Here is a 19816-nt window from a genome sequence, read left to right on the forward strand (position 1 = left end):
AGAGAACCTGCCAGGTGTTGAACCACCAATGTAATGCCTTGACGTTCCAGCCATGTCCAGAGGCGAAGAGCCTCCTGGCATAGGGTCCAGGACCCCACCCACCCTGTTGGTTGCAATACCAAACGGCGGCGGTGTCGTCCCTAAACACCTGCACCACACTTCCTCAGACAGAGGGAAGGAATGCCTTCAGTGCAAGACGGATCGCCCGCAGCTCCAAAAGGTTGATATGGAGCCGGGACTCCGCCGGAGACCAGAGGCCTCTGATCTCCGCCTCTCCCAAGACGGACGCATCTGTCACCACTGTGTGCTCCAGTTGGGGGAAGGGAGAGGGATCTGCCATGGACTCAATCGCGATTCGTGAGCCACCACTGCAATTGTTGTGCAGTGCCCTCCGAGATCTGGAGATGATCGGACAGGTTGCCCTGATGCTGCGCAAACTGTAACTTCAGGTCCCACTGCAGAGCCCGCACATGCCATCTGGCATGTGTTACCAGCAGAATGCAGGAGGGCATCAGGCCCAGGAGCCAGAGGGTCATCCTGACTGAAACCCGGGAAAGAGGCTGAAAGATCGGAATCAAAGCCTGAATATCCCGGACTTGCTGCTCGGGAGGATAAACCCGAAACAGCGTTGAATCCAGAACTGCTTTGATGAAGAGGAGCTTCCGAGAGGGACTCAGGTGCGACTTCGGCACGTTGATGGAGAACCCCAGCAGGTGCAGGAGGACGGCCGTAATCTGAAGGTGGCGGACGACTGTTTGGGGGAGCCCCCTTTCAACAACCAGTCATTGAGGTAGGGGAAGACGGACACCTCTGACCTGCGCAGATGAGCTGCGACCACCGCCATCAACTACGTGAACACCCGAAGGGGAGCACAGCAAACTGAAAATGCTCCTGGCCTACCATGAACCGCAGGCAACGCCGGTGAGCCAGCAGGACGGGGATGTGAAAATAAGCGCCCTGCCAGTCCAACGCTACCATCCAGTCTCCAGGGTCTAGGACAGCCAGAACCTGAGCCAGAGTCAGCATCTTGAACTTCTCCTTCCGAAGGAAGCGATGGACCTCCCGGAGGTCCAAGATGGGGCGCAGGCCCCCCTTGTCCGTCTTGGGGACCAGAAAGTAGTGAGAATAACAACCACTCCCTACTTCCTGCCCGGGAACGCACTCGATGGCCCCCTTGGCCAAGAGGGCCGTGACTTCCTGTTGGAGAAGAACCAAATGATCCCCCAACAGGCACTGGCACCGAGGTGGCATGGCTGGAGGGGAGGACTGAAAGGGAAGGGAATAACCCTTGCAGATTATCTGCAGCACCCACTTGTCTGACATAATGTCGCGCTAGTGGGGGAGGTGGTGGCGAATCCTGCCACCCACCGGCATGGGGTGCACCACAAAGCTCGGACTAGGAAGGTTTGGAAGTAGGAGCAGCGGGGGTAGAGGTGGACTGACACGCACGCTGATTCCCTGACCCGCCCCTGGTTCTGCACAGGTCTGTTGAAGGAAAGTGCCTGGGTGCCTCTGCCCTGGCCACGAAATGAACGAAAACCAGGCGTGGCCGGGTTCTCAGCAGAAAGACCCAAGGACTTGGCCTTGACCCGCGAGTCCTTAAAACGCTCCAAAGCACTGTCGGCTTTATCGCCAAACAGGCGGGTGCCATCAAAGTGCATATCCATGAGCGAGCTCTGGACATCGGGCAAGAACCCAGTCTCACATAACCAGGTGTGGCATCACAACGCCACCGTTGTAGAAATCGCCATGCCCAACGAGTCTGTGGTGTCCAAACCACACCGAATGGCAAACTTAGCTGCATCTTTTTCTTCAGCAATCACCTGAGAAAGACAGCCTGGACTTTGTCAGGACACGGAGGCAACACCTGAGCAACGGTATCCCACACTGCGTGAGAGTAGCGGCCCAACAAGCAGCTGGTGTTCACCAACCGCAGCCCCAAGCTGCTTACCAAACTGTTCTAGTTTCTTGGAGTCCTTATCCGGCGGAGCTGTGGGAAAGGCACTCTGCGATGTCGCGGCCTGGATGACCATACTCTCAGGCGTGGGATGGGTGGTCAGAAAGGCAGAGTCACCAGGCGCTGGTGTCTGGTGATGTTTTTATCCACAGGAGCCCCCGTGGCAGGCCGCAACCAAGTGCCCAAGAGGACTTCAGTAAGGGCGTCATTAAAGGGAAGCAACGTCTGCGACGAAGTAGACGCCATCTGGAGCACCTTAGTGAGGAGGTTGGTTTTAAGGGCCACTGTGGGGAGGTCGAGGTTGAGGGCCTCAGCAGCCAGACGGAGCACCAATGTGTAGGAAGCGCCCTCCTCCATCGCAGGTGGAGGAGAGGCAAACCCCGGGTCAGAAGAGACATCGAGGTCGCCGGCGTCTTCCAGGTCATCCACCCAATCCTGCTCTGAGTCACACTGCCGGGCAAGGGGTTACTCTGATCCTTTCCAGTCCTTCTCCACCTCCGGCACAGGAGGGGCCGGTCGCAGCAGCAGGGCCGGAGCAAGGACAAACTGCATCGGAAACTGCGCCGAGAACGGCGCTGGCGCAGGCCCGGGTCGGACCGGCACCGCCTCCCAATGCGGATCCCAGGTCGGAACAAAATGGTCCTGGAACCGGGGCAAGGGCGGAATGAACTGCACCCAGTGCGGCCAACGGCGTAGGATCCTGTGGCACCGAGGCTGGATCGGCTGCCAGAGCTAACAGGATCTGGACACGGGACCGAAGGGCCTGAAGGCGCGCCGACAGGAGCCCGAGGCCTCAAAAGGCAGTCCATGGCAGCAAGAAACTCTTGCACCTGTTGAGGAGTCAGCGGCGGTGTGACAAATGCTAGACCTCCAGCAATTTCCGGCACCACTCCCTCAAGGCTTTCGGGGCCATGGCTCAACAGTCCCGGGAGTCATGATCAGTCTCCAGGCAGTAGAGGCAAACATCGTGGGGGTCCGCCACCGACATATTACGGCGGCAGGCCCCATAGGACTTAAAGCCAGGCATCCCTACGTGCATCAGGAGAAAAAAGGGGGAGACACAAGTCTCAAATAGTAGTCAAAAAGTGACTAAGGTACGTGCTCAATCCGGATCTGCGATTGCTAGCGCGGAAAAAGAAAGAACGGACGTCAGCGCGCATGGGTGGCGCCTAAGTACTCTCCGTGACGTCAGCTCTGTGCTTAAGACACCAGTGATGGATGCGGAGCCGCAGGACGCCACCTACTGATGTGCAGGGGTTCTGCTAAGCAAAACTTTCCAGATCCAGTTTGACACCTGGAGATATTCTAAGGTAAGGAATCTATCACTAACGTGTCTCTTTCAGATGTCCTGAACTTTCTGCTCTGGGGAAAGGCACGAAACCGCACCATATCCAGGATGGTTGCGATAAACAAGAGCACTACAAAGGAGCCAGGTATGACTGTGGTCCAATGATAGTGAAGGCTAACGATGTTCAGTTCACTAAAGCTGGTAATACCCAGTTAGCCCGGGCATCCTTGGAGTGGTTTCAGCTGTACTTTTGCCTCTACCTCCTGTACTTTGGACGGTGTGCCGAACTTCGTTTCTGCTCGTTTGTGTAGTACTCTGGGCCCTTTACCACTGCTGATCAGTACTAAAGTGCAAGTGCTCCCTGTGTAAATTGTGATTATGATTGGCTATCCAGGATTTTCATATTTGATTTACTGGTGATTCTCTAGTAAAGGGCACTGTGTGTGCCCAGTTCCTGTAAATCAAGTACTACTAGTGGGCCCGCAGCACTGGCTGAACCACCCACATAAGTAGCCATGTAAAGATGTCTCAAGCCTGCTACTGCAGTGTCTGGAAGGGACATTTAAAACTGCCATGTCAACCTGGCAAGTGCACCCACTTGCCTGGCCCAAACCTTTCCTTTTACCACATGGAAGGCACCCCTTAGGTAAGCCCAAGGTACCCCCATAGGCAGGGTGCAGTTTATGTGAAAGGTAGGACAAGTACTGGTGTGTTTTACATGTCCTGATAGTGAAATACAGTCAGTTTCTTTTTCCACTATTGGAAGGACTAGCTCTCCCATAGGATATCATTGGAGCTGCCTTGTACCATCTTACAAGTGTAACTTTCAATTGACAAGAGCTAGAGATTTGGAGATTGGGCTCTCTGAGCTCAACATTTAAAAACATCTTTTAGTGCAGGTGGATTTTACATTGTGTGTTTGAAAATGCCACTTTTAAACAATATGGGCTTTTTCTTGTTTTAGCATCCTGAGCCTCTGTCTGCCTGTGGAATCAACGTCTGGTTTAGACTGACAGTTGGGCTATTAGTGCATTTACTATAGACAGTCACACAAAAGGAGCGGAGGTGTGCCCTGCATATCCTGATTGTCCATCAGCAGGCCGATGGGCCTTCCTGAGCTAGAGTGGTGGGAGAAGTTGCTACTGACAAATGAATAGGGCTGTGCCTGACATCTCACAATGCAGTCTCCACCCTCCTGTAGAATGTCTGGAGCCAAGACAGGGCAATGCAGGATATGTGCACTACAAAGACAATCCTTCAAGTATGCCTAATTCAAAGACCAAAAGGGGTATACATTTTGGACCTATAACCCCAGACTTTTAGAACACTTCTGGATCAAGAGGAGATGCTGCCAAAAGGAAGAGCTGGAGTTCTGTCAGAAGAAGTACTACCCCTTTACTGTGGAACTTTGCTGGGTTGGCCGGGAGTGGCTGCATCTGCCTTGGAGAGGGCAAAGACTGGACTTTATTGTTATGTATCCTGCTTGACAAGATTCCCCAAGGCCTTGTGTGTGTTTGCCTCCTATCAAGAAGTCTCAGGGCCATCAAAACCTTCACTTACAACATCCCTGAACTCCATTGCTGGAAGTTCTGACCTACCAAATGGTGCCAATCCCAGTTCTGGACTCTTGGAGGTGGTTCTGCAACAGTAAGACTTAAAAATCCATGCAGCGCCTTTCCAGTGCCGTTTTCCCGCTGCTAGCTCTCAGTGGGTTTAAAAAACCAAACACATCGTTGCGGCTGAAAAAAAAATGTGATGCCGCGCCTGTTCGTGGCCTGAAGAGCCACTGCAGCCCGAGTCCAGAGCACTGCATTTCAGATACCCGCGACCCCGATCGGAAGGTGCTGCGGGAAATGAAGGAAATGGAAAAGCGTAGCCCTCTGGTACAATTGGGAGAACCCATTTGTCGCAAGTAATGTCTTGCCATCCAAGGAGGAAATGACAGATTCAGTCTTCTACAGGGTGGTGGTGTGCCAGAAAGGCACAGTTAAGTGGTTTTGAAGTTGCAGTGGCTGGGGAGGAGCTGTGCATTGACCCCGATATCCTGATGCTGTATGGGAGCTACGTCCTCAACGTCGAGAGGATTGAGAAGCTTGTAGCATTGGCTGCGGAGTCTATGTGTCATACCCCTAGCATAAACATGAAAGGGACAAAACTGTTGGAGAAACTGCCTGACTGGTCTGCAGAGACCCAAACAATGAGCTGTGGTGCAACTCTCTTTGTGGGCCGATTCTGCTTTCTCACTGAGGAGGAGAGAGCTGTCAAATAGCACATCCATCAAGGATGACTGGATATCCACAGAAGCCCATAGACCTTATCCCAGAATGGTGCTGAAGCATCACTTTCAGGTCAATTGTACGACCCAAGCAATGTGTTATGTCTAGGCCAGACCCGAGAACATATTTAGCTGCATCCTGGCAGTCCTGAAGAGTTTGTGCTAAAGACTCTTGTAAGTTATTAGTGCCTGCCAGTAAGACTTGACTGGCCATTTCCCATTGCACATGAGTATAGCACCCATGGATGAAAGTGGCGTTTACTGAACGGAGGGCAATACTAGTGGAGGAAAATGTGTTTGCTGCACAGCTCCTTATGCTTGTATTCGCATTCTGCAGGGGTTGTAGGAACATTGAAAATCAACAAAAATGAAAAGGACCATATAATTATATATAATCAATTTCGCTCAATTCACAGCAGTACAACAAGCTTCCTAGCAATGCTCCATTATCAAATGTTTAAGAATAAATATCCAATCAAATTCATCCGGAGTCTTGTGAGTGAGTGTCAATCCATTTTATTGAAGTTTATTCATTGTAACAATAGCACATCATCCCAGCCAATGTGTTTCATTCTTGAGGACATCAGGGTTGGGTTGTTAATGAAATGTTAATGTTGAACTGAATGAAGAAGTGTCAAATAAGCACCATGTCGGGTAATGGTTCAAGATAATAAGTTGTAAGGTGGTATAGTACACCCTTGTTCGTCAAAGTCACAGTCCCATATCGAGATCATACAGGCATTCATGCTGTAGAGTTGTAGGAAAAGGGTTAAGGTTGACTTTGTTTGTGGACATCTGCACCACCAAGTTATTTGGAGTTGGGTGCTGCAAAAGTAAGTCAGGGCTTCCCGTTTGTGGACACAAGCGACCTGTCTATTGACCCAAGGGCCAGGAAATGGTTTTGCCCTACTACCTAAAATCATATTAGTAAGGGCTTCATTAAATGACAGAAGAGGTTCAGTAGTTGCCTGGTCAAGCTGGTCAGGCTTAGCTGATGAGGGGTGAAACCTGGAACCCAGGATGCTTGTTTCCTGTCCAGGGAGGACCTGGCATAACAGTTTGGGATGACCTGTTCCCATGGGGAGCAGGGTCAAGACTGAATTGCTTTTAACTGGCTCCAGACTGGAATGGCATGGTGAGCAAAAAAATGCAGATTTAAGCCAAGATCTCTGTACTTGGCGTGGATGTTGACAGTGTTCAGCATTCTGTCCATAACCTTATTGTGTTGCTATGGTCTCCCTAAGTGTGAAGGTTGACACCCGGAAACCTGTCCAGGATGCTCGTGTTCTCTCCAGGGATGCCCTGGCCAAGACTGGTTTACATATGGCTGGGTTCAACTGGAATGGCATGATGAGCAAAAAATACAATGGATTTAGGCCCAGGTCTCGGTACTGGCAGTGAATGATTGACAATGTTCAGCATTAAGTCCATCATCTTTTTGTGTTGCTACAGGCTGAAGGACCTTCTTAAGAATGTTTGTGTTAACCTCCATACTTGGGAGATGTAGGTCAAGGACCGCTTCATCTCGTTTACATCACTTCCGCAAATGATGCTCTTCCCTCGGTGGTTGGACTAGGAGGGGAGACTAATCAAGAGTCTGTGAAGGTGTTCAGGAAATTGGCATCCCAAACCTCATTTTTTTATCAGCTCTTCTCATATTGTAGGACACATGTCTCTGTGATTGCCACAAGTCTGAATTTGGTCTGAATCGGAGCTGCAAATCTGATGTAGTGTCTGTCAGAAGACTTGCGAATTGGCAATGCCACAGTGGCAACAGTGTGTGGTCTTTGCTCAGGTCGAGGCTTGGTTTGCTTGGAGTCAGAAAGCACTATAGGTAGTGGATCCTCCTCCGGCATTGAAGGATCCACCGTAGATTGTCACGCTGGAACTAAATTCGGCATCAAAGATGTTGCAGGCCCCGAAGAGGGTCGAGGGGCACAGCTAGCAAACCCACCGGTGGTAGTCCATCTGGAGAGTCACACAGAACCTTGGGCTCAGAGACATGCCAGAGGGAGCCACACATGCCATAAATGGGCAGCATTGCCTCCCTTTAGTTCTCAAATTGCTGTAATGTCACCAATGGACATGGAAAGGTGGGGGCGCATCAGGACCGGACTCAGAATGGTCTCCTCACGATCCCAGAAGCAAGATGGTGCAGAATGTTAACACTCTTGTATCTTCTCTGCAGATCAATAATGTCTGTAAGGGGCAGATTCTCACTTTTACTTCTTTGTGCAAGTTACTTGTTCAACTTACCCGAAAACTAGGACCGCGATCAATATCCGCCACAGGAACCACCGGGGAACAGGACCTTGCTTTCGACTTTCATCACTGCATGGAGTTTTCCAATGTTTGGTGGCATACAGCTACGCCTCGTGGTCTGGCATGGCCTTCCGATTCATCTGTGAACAGTTTCATAGGTCCAGGAATAGAGCTCCCACCACAGGCACCATAAGCGTACTTAGTGAGGAGCCGACAGACTTCTGTGTGCGATGGTCCCCATACGGCTTGAACAATGTTTTAGGGGATGACAATTTCCTTTGCACACTCAGAGTAGAAATTTTGAAAAAAGGTCCTAAAAGACCGAAGACTAGTCCTGGATCCTTCTCTGAAGGAGTAAAGTCTTGCTGTGTTTTGCAAAGTAAAACTTTACAATCTCCTATGGCCTTCAGATTCACTTGAGCACAGTCATCGCAGGTTTTCGGATTGATGTTAAACCTCAAACACTAGAGGCAAACCTCATGAGGAATCAGTCACATTCATTTGTTTGCAACAGCCCTACAAGTTTCAAAGCACAAGTTACTTACTTGTGTAACGATACATCTGTAAGAGACATTAGTTAGTGATAGATTCCTTACCTTAGAATATCCCCAGGTGTCAGACTGGACCCAGAAAGTTTTCGCTAGCATTACCTCTGCGCGTCAGCAGGTGGCGTCGTGCGGCTTGGCGTCCGTGGCTGGCGTTGTAAGCCCCGAGATTACTTAGGCGCCACCCATGTGCGCTGACATCAGTTCTGCACATGACTTTCCGCACCAGGAACGCAGAGCCATGCAAGAAACTGACCACTGGTGCCAAGAAATTAGGGGCCTGAAAGGGATGCCCTTAATCCTAGAAATCAGGTCGCAGAACGGGGAGGATGGGTGGGGCGGTAAGGAATCTATCACTAACTAAGGGCTCATACAGATATATTGTTACACAAGTAGTAACTTGTGCATCTGAAGGAGACACATTAGTGATAAATTGGTTATCTTAGAATAGGTACCCCAGCAATACCAACTCCGGTGGTGGGTCTGCGAACAAGATTACACCAGAAAGTCACGGAGAACAAATGGCCAAAGAAGCCGTCTCTCTGGACTTGACTGTCAAGGCAGTAATGCTTGGTAAACGTGTGCAGAGAGGCCCACGTTGCTGCCTGACAAATGTCCTGCAAAGGAAAGCCGCGTCCCTAGGTAGTAGTGTCTGCTGTTGCCCTGGTAGAATGGGCACGCAGCCCACAGGAGGCTCCTTCTTAGCCAACGAGTAACAGGCCTTGATGCAGAGAACGACCCACTGAGAGATGGCCCGTTTGTGCACGGCCCCACCTTTTTTGGCGCCCACATAGCCAACAAAGAGCTGGTCATCCATCTGGAACTGTTGTGTGCGCTTCAGATAAAATGAGAGCGCATGTTTTGGGTCCAGACGGTGGAGCTTCTCTTCCTCTTTTGAAAGATGCGGAAAGAAGGTGGGCAAAGTGATGGTCTGCCCGATGTGGAAGGGCGTGACAACCTTTGGCAAAAAAGAAGGACTGGTCTTTAAAACCACCTTGTCCGGATGAACAGAAAGGAAAGGAGGTTTGGAAGAAAGAGCCTGGAGCTCACTCACTCTTCTAGCAGAGGTGATGGCCATCAGGAAAGTCGTCTTGAGAGTAAGAAGGACAGTTATGAAGGGGCTCGAAGGGAGCGCACATCAGATAGGTCAAGACAAGGTTTAAGTCCCATTGAGGCATGATGAACAGCGCGCGAGGAAATGTGTGAGTAATGCCTTTCAGAAAACGGTTAACAACCGGGGACTTAAAAAGAGTAGGCTGATCTGGAAGCCGTAGAAAGGTGGAGATGGCAGAAAGATAACCTTTGACAGTGCCCAGAGCGGAGCCCTGCTGGGCCAAGGAAAGAAGGAACAGAACAACTTTGGAAAGAGGGGCAGAAAGGGGATGCACAGACTTTGCGGTGCACCATGCCACAAACTTGTTCCCCCGGCAGGCGTATACCGTTTTCGTGGGGGGACGCCTGGCTGCCAGAATGACATCACAGACTTCGGGAGGAAGATCGAAAGCTGTCAACTGTCGCCGCTCATTCTCCACGCATGGAGGTGGAGGCTGAACAGGTTCGGGTGGAGGACCGTACCCTGCTGCTGCGACAGAAGATCCTCTTGAAGAGGCAGTAGGATCAGGGGATCGATCGCCATGTTGAGTAGCTCGGGATACCAGTACCTTTGTGCCCAATCCAGAGCCAACAGAATGACTTGGGCCCGGTCGCGCCGAATCTTTTTCAGCACTCTGGGAAGAATTAGTATAGGCGTACAATAGACTGCAACTCCACTGGCGACGAAAAGAGTCGCTGAGCGAGTGCCGACTTGGAAATTCCAACGCAGAGAACTGATGACATTGCGCGATCTCTTCGGTGGCGGATAGATCTAACCAAGGCTCTACCCTCTGCTGAAAGAGACATTGTGCCATGTCCGAGTTCAGATGCCAATTGTGATCCATCAAGCACCAGCGGCGGAGTTCGTCCGCCCTAGGCGTTCAGAGAACCTGCCAGGTGTTTAACCACCAAGATACTGCCTTGGCGTTCCAGCCATGTCCAGAGGCGCAGAGCCTCCTGATATAGGGTCCAGGACCCCACGCCGCCCTGTTTGTTGCAATACCACATGGCGGTGGTGTTGTCCGTTAACACCTGCACCACACTTCCCCGGACAGAGGGAAGGAATGCTTTCAGTGCAAGTCGGATCGCCCGAAGCTCCAAAAGGTTGATATGGAGTCGGGACTCTGCCAGAGACCAGAGACCTCTGATCTCCGCCTCTCCCAAGTGGCCATCCCATCCTAGGAGGGACGCATCAGTCACCACTGTGTGCTCCGTTGGAGAAGGGAGAGGGATCTGCCATTGACCTAATCGCGATTCGTGAGCCACCACTGCAATTGCCGTGCAGTGCCCTCCGAGATCTGGACATGTTCGGACAGGTTGTTCTGATGCTGCGCCCACTCGAACTTCAGGTCCCACAGCAGAGCCCGCATATGTCATCTGGCATGTTGCACTAGCAGGATGCCGGAGGCCACCAGGCACAGGAGCCGGAGTCGTCTTAGGAGGGCATATTTCTCTTGCACACTAGAAAAATATACTAGAATAATTTTAGGAAAAAATCTCTTTAGAGACAAAAGAAGTAGAGCTCCAGATCCGCATCTGAAGGTCAGTAAAGAAAGGAACAGACATCAGGGTACATTGGTGGCGCTTATTTGTGGCTCTGTCATCTCCAGAAGGGAACAAAGTTTGTGTGAAACTCCACAGCATCACCTACCGGCAAGCATGTGTACTGCTTTAGAGTATTTACAGATCCAGTATAATACCTAGGGAATATTCACAAGATGAGGAATCAACGGTTTGAAGTACCCATCAGAAACTGCAGGAAATACTGCTGGGGATTAAAAATTCTACCACCCTAGTTTATATATTCCAGAAAAGCATTTTTTTATAGAATGCATAAAAAGATAAAGCTCTCAGGAAAATATATGAAAAGAAATTGCACTTACGGATTTGGGCCTGCAAATAGGCTCATCTTTATTAACCCCTTCCGTGCTGGCCGACTTTTCGCGTTGTGCGGGCGAAATAGAGCGGGGGCTGTCCTGAGCACCAAAGGGGTTAATCAGAGAAAAAAAATAAAGTGACTTGAAGAGAGGCCACCCATGTGGAAGGATCACTGATTTGGGTTGAGCTCTGCCAATAGTTTTCTTCTGTACAATGACAAAAGTCAGTCGTGCCCATCAGGAGGACAACTCATCAATCAGGCTGTCCAGGCGTGTCGTCTGGTCAGAAAAAAATGGGTAAACTCTGCCTAGGATCCTGCATCTTTGGGTCTAGGTGATATTGCAATATAACTGCAGGTCCTCTCTTCCACATGTTTTTGCACAATATTGGGCCCTGAAAAAGCACACAGCACTGTATAGCAATAAGTCACTGTTTTCCTGTATATAGACTTACTTTCTACTTTAAGTAAAATGGAGCATGAAAAGGCCACTCAAATTTAATACAACCAGTATTTATTCCAGGGCTGATATTGTTTTCTAAACTGGCAAATATTTTGAGGTGTTGTACATTTTGTAAACATTAGAACAATTCTCTTCCGCCCCTTCACCCTTCCTATGGAATTCACAGGAGCTGCATGGAGAAAGGACATTACTCCACCCTTTTCCCCTTGCAAACGAGTCAAAAAAACTATATACATGTTTGCACTCTCTGTACAGTTTCTGTACATGTCGGAGGGAAAGGAAGGGCTGTCCCACCTTAATGCCCCCTAAAAATATACATATATAATAAAATAGATGTAGCATACAGCTGTGCGTAACACTCTGGGATGCCCTCATTTTTCTAATTTGATGAGACAGATTGCGCAAAAGGGATACTCGAAGAAAAACTAGATAAACAGGAAAAAAGATGACAGTAGGTACCTAGAGAAAAAAATTAGAGGGAGATGGTAAATGGGAACAAAGTGGATCCAGAGAGGTGTATACCAAGACCGAAAAATAGGGGGAAATGTAAAGGAAGGGTAAAGGGGCAATTTGACCAAAAGAAGTGGTGAATACAGAAAAGAAGAGTGGCTGAAGAGCAGTGGGCAAAAGCAACTGATGACTAAAGGGAGGAGGAGAATTGACAAGAAATGGCAAGTCAAAGAAAGTGCATAGATGATGGGTCAGTGTAAAGAACAGGGGAGAGCAGAAAGAGCAGAGGTCATTAAAGTGAAAGGACGAGAAAAAAGAGAACTTTATGAAGAGATCGACTGTGCGAAAGGCAAGTACAGAGGAAGGGAGGAATGTAGAGAGAAGGCGAGAGTGAAGAGGGAACGATGATCTGAGTGCTTATCATTAAGAAAGAAGAGACTATGCATCAGAGTGAAGGAGAAGTGTTAAAGGGCTGAAAGGTAGGAGCAGATGTGTTTAATTTTTGTTTAAGATAGAATGCATGTGTGGTATGGCATGGTCATAAGAATGAATGTGATGCAGGAGATTGTCTGAACTGATTAAGTGCATTTGTCAAACTGTTCTGGGGGGAAGTAAGTGATAAATTAGTTTGGTGGATTTTTATATATACATCTTCTATTTGTACAAGTAAAGCATTTGAAAGAGTAAGGGCATCTCAAATGTGAGAAGCAAAGTCCCCAGCTCACTCCACGACCGGCCACTGGGAAAGCTCCCTTTCTTTAAAGCCAGGTAAAACTTACACTCCCATTCCCACAATGGAACGGAATTGGCGGGTACCTGCATAAGGAGTGAAAGGGAGTGGAGGCCGTAAGAATGGTAGCATAGATCTCTTGTCCAAACTAAATAAAATAAAAATTTGAAAATATCAGCCTCTTGAACGAGACTAATGGGGAGAGAAAGAAAGGAACAGCACTAAGGGAATATCCTTCCTTTGCTGTGAAAGCTATTGCAATCTCTGCAAGGCGGCTGGAGCAGGAGGACCCTGAAAAAGGACTTTTCTTTACTAATCAAAGGGAACAATCTGGTGGCAAGATCTGCACTCCTCTATTCCCCCTCAATTCACCTTCCAAGTCCCATAACATTTGCCCCAACCTCGGACTCCCATTAACACAGCTTATCAAATGGAGCTCCTGAATCCAGGAGAGCAAGCATCCCAGTCACCCAGCAACAGTTTTGCCTTTTAAGGGTCCATGTGGTATTGTGATGAATGTCTGTTAACCATTTTTTCTTTCAATACTTGAATGTTGCTGTTGGCCAGGACATGCCAAGAGATAGCACGTCCAAGTTAGTTGGTGCCATAGATAAGTTCTTGTGCAAAATTGCTGTCTTAGTGGTATTTCCAGCCCCGTTGAGTCTGTTTGAAGTACACATACAATTGTCTTGATACCAAAGCAGATAAAAGAAAGCACCAAGGAGTTCTTCGTAAAGGTACTAAATGTATAGACTCAACGGTGGAGTAAAAAATAGTTGCAGCCATATATTTGAGAAATTCATGGTTAACAGAACTGGGCTGAGCTGGGCAGGCATGTACTTTCTTAACGTTCTTCCAGTGTCTCAATTTCCCCCATGTTGAGCCGCTCAGATGAGGCATTAACAGAAAACCCTGAAAAGACAGAGGAAACTTTTTAGCATTAAAACAAAGCACCATCAGGGTGATAATTTACCATTTTAAAGCAACTTTTGCTATTTACCACCTTTTATTAAAGTACGAGTTACTTACCTTCGGTAACGATGTATCTGGTAGAGACCATTCTAGCCGCAGATTCCTTCACGTAGAATTATCCCCAGGTGTGAGACTGGATCCGGAAAATCTTTTGCGCAGCATCCCTGCGCACCAGGGGGACAGCATCACACGACTCCACCCAGGCGTTGTCCGCATACGTGACGTCAGCGAGGTCACATAAGCCCCACCCTGGCGCGCCTAAATCAGTTTTCTTCAGAGAACTTTTCTGCGCCAAAACGCGGAGCCATCAGACAAAACTGTAAGAGTATAGGAACAGTGTGCGAAGAACAGAAAAGGAATGGTGAGGAACACCATACAGAGCAGTCCCAGGCACAGCAGTACCCAAAGGGAGAAAAAGAATAAAGAACAGGTCCCAGCCCTGAGCAGGAACCCTGCCAGTACAGAGATAACCCCCCCCTGGAGACAAAGGACATATGTAAAAGTGTCATGGCAACATGCGGCAGGACTACAACTCAAACCAAAAGCAACGAAGGGGAACCAGTCCGGGACAGACAAAGAACGACAAAATTCCAAGACAGCCCCATCACAGAGTGTGACAACCCCCACAAGGAACAAAGGGCAGAGGCACAGCCAAAAGACCCCAACGTAGAGGACAGCAGAGGGCCCGGAACCCCAGTAATAAAGGGGGGAGGGAGGGAGGGAGGGAGGGAAGGGGCAGGGTGGAAGTGAGGCCCCAACCTGGAGCAACCAGAGCATAAGGGCACAGAAGCACCCACAGACCTATCCTCCAACGTCCCGGAAGGAAAGGAACAATTAAACAGGACGAACATCCTGCCAGAAGGAGGGAAAGAATGCACTCATAGAAGACACAGCCACCCACAGGGAGGCAAGTGCAAAAGACCAAGCCAAAAGTCCTCGCAGAAAGGGAAGGGAGGGCCGTGAAGGAATCTGTGGCTAGAATCGTCTCTACCAGATACATCGTTACCGAAGGTAAGTAACTCGTACATTTGATAGAGACTACTAGCCGCAGATTCCTTCACGCAGAGTAGATACCCTAGCCATACCCAAGAGGAAGGAGGGTCTGCGAGAGGACCCCACCCGCCTGGCCATAACAGAGGGTCCCACAGGGGCCGAGACCCAAGACAGGACGAGGGCCCCCATCCCCCCAATCAAGAGGAACCCCCGCCAGCATAAGACCACCAACCCCAAAGGGGATGCATAAAAAAGAAAGAAGAGGCAGCCTGTCCCTCACCCAGCAGAGGAAGCAAGGCAAGGTGAAAGGAGGCCAATCACCCCATGCGCATACAAGGCAACAAACCTCCGCCCAAGGCCAGGAAGAGGTGCACCGAAGGAGAAGAGTAACCTAGAGACCCCAAGGAGAAGAGGCAGAGCAAAGGCAACTTGTGCATCTGAAAGAAACACGTTAGATTCCTTACCATAGAACAGATACTCCAGCAATACCAACCCCGGTGGTGGGCCTGCAAACCAAGATCACACCAGAAAGTCCTGGAAAATGGAACTGCCAAAGAAGCCATGTTCGGGTGGAGGACCGTCCCCTGCTGCTGCGACAGAAGGTCCTCCTGAAGAGGCAGACGAATCGGGGGATCGACTGACATGCTGAGTAGCTCAGGATACCAGTATCTTTGTGCCCAGTCCGGAGCCACAAGGATGACTTGGGCCCGGTCTCACTTGATCTTCTTCAGCACTCTGGGCAGAAGTGGTATAGGCGGAAAGGAGTACAACAGACCGCAGCTCCACTCACGACGAAAAGCGCCGCAGAGCGAGTGCCGCCTTGGAAATTCCAAGGCGCAGAACTGATGACATTGCGCGTTCTCTTCAGTGGCGAATAGATCTAACCAAGGCTCTCCCCACTGCTGAAAGAGACCTTGCGCCACGCCAGAGTTCAGACACCATTCGTGATCCATCGTGCACCGGCGGCTGAGTTCGTCCGCCCTGGCGTTCAGAGAACCTGCCAGGTGTTAAACCACCAGGGTGACGCCCTGGTGTTGCAGTCATTGCAAGAGGCGCAGAGCCTCCTGACAAAGGGTCCACGTCCCCACCCCGCCTTGTTTGTTGCAGTACCACATGGTGTTGGTGTTGTCCGTGAACACCTGCACTACACTTCCCCGACAGAGGGAAGGAATGCCTTCAGTGCAAGCCAGATCGCCCGCAGCTCCAGAAGGTTGAAATGGAGCCGGGAATCCGCCGGAGATCAGAAGCCTCTGATCTCCCCCTCTTCCATGTGGCTCCCCATCCCAGGAGGGACGCATCTGTCCCCACTACGCGCTCCAGTTGGGGTAGGAAGAGGGATTTGCCACTGACCCAATCGCGTTTCGTGAGCCACCACTACAACTGACTCGCAGTGCCCTCCGAGATCGGGACGTGGTCGGACAGGTTGCCCTGATGCTGTACCCACTGAAACTTCAGGTCCCACTGCAGAGCCCGCATCCGCCACGTGGCATGATGCATCAGAAGGATACAGAAGGCCATCAGCCCCAGGAGCCACAGCGTCAACCTAACCGAAACTCGGGATAAAGGCTGAAAGATAGGAATCAGAGCCTGAATATACTGAACCCGTTGTTCGGCGGAATAAACCTGAAACTGCGCAGAGTCCAGAACTGCTCCGATGAAAAGGAGCTTCTGAGAGAGGCATAGGTGTGACTTTGGCACGTTGATGTAGAACCCCAGCGAGTGCAGGAGGTCGGCCGTAGTCTGGAGGTGGTCGACGACTGTTTGGGGCGAGCCCGCCTTCAACAACCAATCGTCGAGATAGGGGAAAACTGAAACCCCTGATCTGCGCAGAAGAGCTGCGACCACCGCCATCACTTTTGTGAACACCCGAGGGGTGCTGGTAAGGCCGAAGGGGAGCACGGTAAACTGAAAATGCTCGTGGCCTACCGTGAACCGCAGGTAGCGCAGGTGGGCCTGCAGGACGGGGATGTGGAAATATGCGTCCTGCAAATCCAACACCACCATCCAGTCTCCCGGGTCCAGGGCAGCTAGGACCTGAGCCAAAGTCAGCATCTTGAACTTCTCCTTCCGGAGGAAGCCGTTGACGTTCCGTAGATCCAAGATCGGGCATAGGCCTCCTTTGCCCTTCTTGGGTACCAGAAAGTAGTGGAAATAGCAACCACGTTCTACTACTGGCCCAGGAACGTGCTCGACGGCCCCCTTGGCAAAGAGGGCCGTAACTTCCTCCTGCAGAAGTTGGAAGTGATCCCCCGACATGCGGTTGTACTGCGGTGACATGGCTGGAGGGGTCGCCTCAAAGGGGAGGGAGGAGCCTCTCCGGACGATTTGCAGCACCCACCTGTCCGACGTGATGTTGCGCCAGTGGAGGAGGTGATGGCAAACCCTGCCCCCCACTGGTATCGAAGGGGCCTGAAATGCCGGACTAGGAAGGCTTAGAGGCAGATGCTGCGGGAGCGGATGTGGACTGACCCTGCCGTTGTCCCCCGGCACCGCCAAGACGGTAACCACGTCCGTGACCATGTTGAGACTGGTTCTGCGGCCTGTGGCTGGCTGGACGTGTGGTGGTGCCCCTTCCTTGGACACGAAAGGAGAGAAAAGCGGAAAGGTGCTTGCCGAGGCCCAAGGACTTGGCCGCAGCCCTGGAGTCCTTAAAACGCACTGTCCACTTTGTCGCCAAAAAGGCAACGACCATCGAAGGGCATGTCCATGAGCATGGCCTGGATATCCCCCGTGAAGTTGGCAGACCTCAGCCAGGCATGGCGACGAATCGCCACCGTCGTGGAAATCGCTCTACCCAGCGAGTCCGTGGTGTCAAGTCCACATCTAATTGAGCACCGTGCTGCATCCCGCCCCTCAGCCTCCTCCGGACACTGTGGCAGCACATCCGCAACCGTATCCCACAGAGAGGGGTGTAATGGCCCAAAAGGCAGGCGGTGTTCACAGACCGCAGCCCCAAACTCAGAGAGGAGAACATTTTCTTTCCAAACTGAGCATACCTTTTGGATTCCTGATCCGGAGGAGCGGTCGGGAAGGCGGTCTGGGACGAAGAGGCCTTGATCACCAGGCTCTCAGGGGTGGAGTGAACGGACAGAAAGCAGGGGTCACGCGGAGCGGGTGGTGGCATCGGGCCACGTTCCGATCCACAGGGAGGCCTGTAGAGGGCTTGGACCAGGTGCCCATCAGAACATCAGTGAGGGCCTCGTTAAACAGCAGTAGAGGCTCCGGGGAGCTTTCCTGCTGGTAAACAGGCAAAAAGGCTGGAGCCGGGTCGTAGGTGAATTGCTCACCCATCGGCGTCGGAGACGGCGCCGAGTGGCGCCACTCCGGCGTCGCACCCGGACCGGTGCTGAAACAGGGGCCGGCGTCGTCCGAAGACGGCACCGGGAGCGACACCCTCTGGGTCGACGCCAGCAGAGGAGTCGTGAGGTCGACTGGCGACGACCCGGATCCAGGCCGGGTTCCTGTGGAGCCTTGCGGCATCGGGACCGGAGTCGACGACGGCGCAGAAGCACCCGACGGCCCGCTAGGGCTTCCAGTCAGACCTGCGGGGCCCGAAGACACCTCGGCAGGTTCCGACGGAGGAAAGTGCGACCTCATGGCCGTGAGGAAAGCACTTATCTCCTCCAGCGACGCGTGCAGCCCAGGGACCGGCGGGTATGGAGCTGGATGCGGCGCTTGTGGCTCAGAGGGAGCCACGCAGGCGGTGTCGCCCGAACACCCGGCCGCGTCACAAGAGCGTCGGGGGTAGTCCGAAGAGCGATGACGCCTCTTCGACTTCTTTTTCGCATGCCTTGACTTACCGAAGGACTTGGAGCCCGACGAGAGGTGGTGACTCGACGAGAGGCGATGACTGCGGCTCCGCGACTGGTCCCTCGACCGGGACCTCGAGCGGCACGGAGCCGACTGCCGGATCTCGAGTAGCTTACGGGACCGCTCCCGCCTAGCCCACGAGGTCAAGGCCTGGCAGTCGGGGCACGACTTGTCATCATGGTCGGCCCCAAGGCAGTAAAGGCACCGACGGTGGGGGTCGGTCACCAACATCAGGCGGTGACAGGCCTCGCAAGGTTTAAAACCAGGCATCGCTACGGCATCGCGAGTCGAAGGTCTACTCGAAAAGTGATCAAAAGAGGTAAAAAAATGACTAGATTACTGCTCTTCCCGGATCTGCACTTGCTAGCGCTGAAAAAAGAAGAACTAACGTCAGCGCGTGTGGGCGGCGTCTAAGTACTCCGACAACGTCATCCCGGCGATCACGACGCCGACGACGGATGCGGAGACAACGCCTACCAATGCGCAGGGGTACTGCTGACGAAAACTTTCCGGATCCAGTCTGACGCCTAGGGATATTCTAAGGTAAGGAATCTAACACTAACCTGTTTCTTTCAGATGGTGTGAACATGGAAGAAGGGTTCTTGAAGGGTTAGTCGGAAGTTCACTCATACACCTGAGGGAGGTGATGCTCCATAGGAAAGCTCCCTTCCAGGAAAGGTATTGCAAAGTGCATGAGTGAAGTGGTTCACAAGGAGGGCCCATAAGTCTGGTGAGAACTATGTTGAAATTCCACGCAGTGGCAGGCGGTACCCTGGGTCGATTGACTCTTCAGTTCCTAAATGAATGCCTTAATGACTGGGGCTCTAAAGAGTGAAGTGTTTTCCCTGTTCTGAAGGTAGGCAGCAAAGGTGTCCAAGTGAAGTCTAATAGAAGTATAAGCAATGCCTGACTTTTCCAGGTGAAGCAGGTAATAGGCAACATTTTGGACTGCTGTCTTGAGAGGAATTGTATGCCTGGGACTATAGTAGTGCACAAACCTTTTCATGTAGCTGCATAGCAGGCTCATGTTGAAGCCCTGCGGGTCTCCTTGAGGCTAGTCATACACTCTGGAGGTAAGTTGAGGTAGCCAAATTCTAAGACCT

The 19816-nt window shown here is 51.3% G+C and overlaps 1 protein-coding gene across 1 annotated transcript in view; it reads right to left on the reverse strand.

Annotated features, from left to right (window-relative positions):
- Positions 1-11792: 11792 nt before the first annotated feature.
- The window catches only part of LOC147662052 (GRB10-interacting GYF protein 2-like), a 155141-nt gene continuing 147117 nt past the window's right edge, over positions 11793-19816 (reverse strand). Inside the window, exon 6 of the mRNA XM_086951151.1 lies at positions 11793-13850. Within this exon, the coding sequence (XP_086807277.1) occupies positions 13783-13850 (68 nt within the window). The 3' untranslated portion in view covers positions 11793-13782. The remainder of the gene's footprint in view (positions 13851-19816) is intronic.

Source organism: Lissotriton vulgaris, unplaced genomic scaffold (assembly GCF_964263255.1).
Source record: "Lissotriton vulgaris unplaced genomic scaffold, aLisVul1.2 SCAFFOLD_682, whole genome shotgun sequence".
Lineage (NCBI taxonomy): Eukaryota > Metazoa > Chordata > Amphibia > Caudata > Salamandridae > Lissotriton > Lissotriton vulgaris.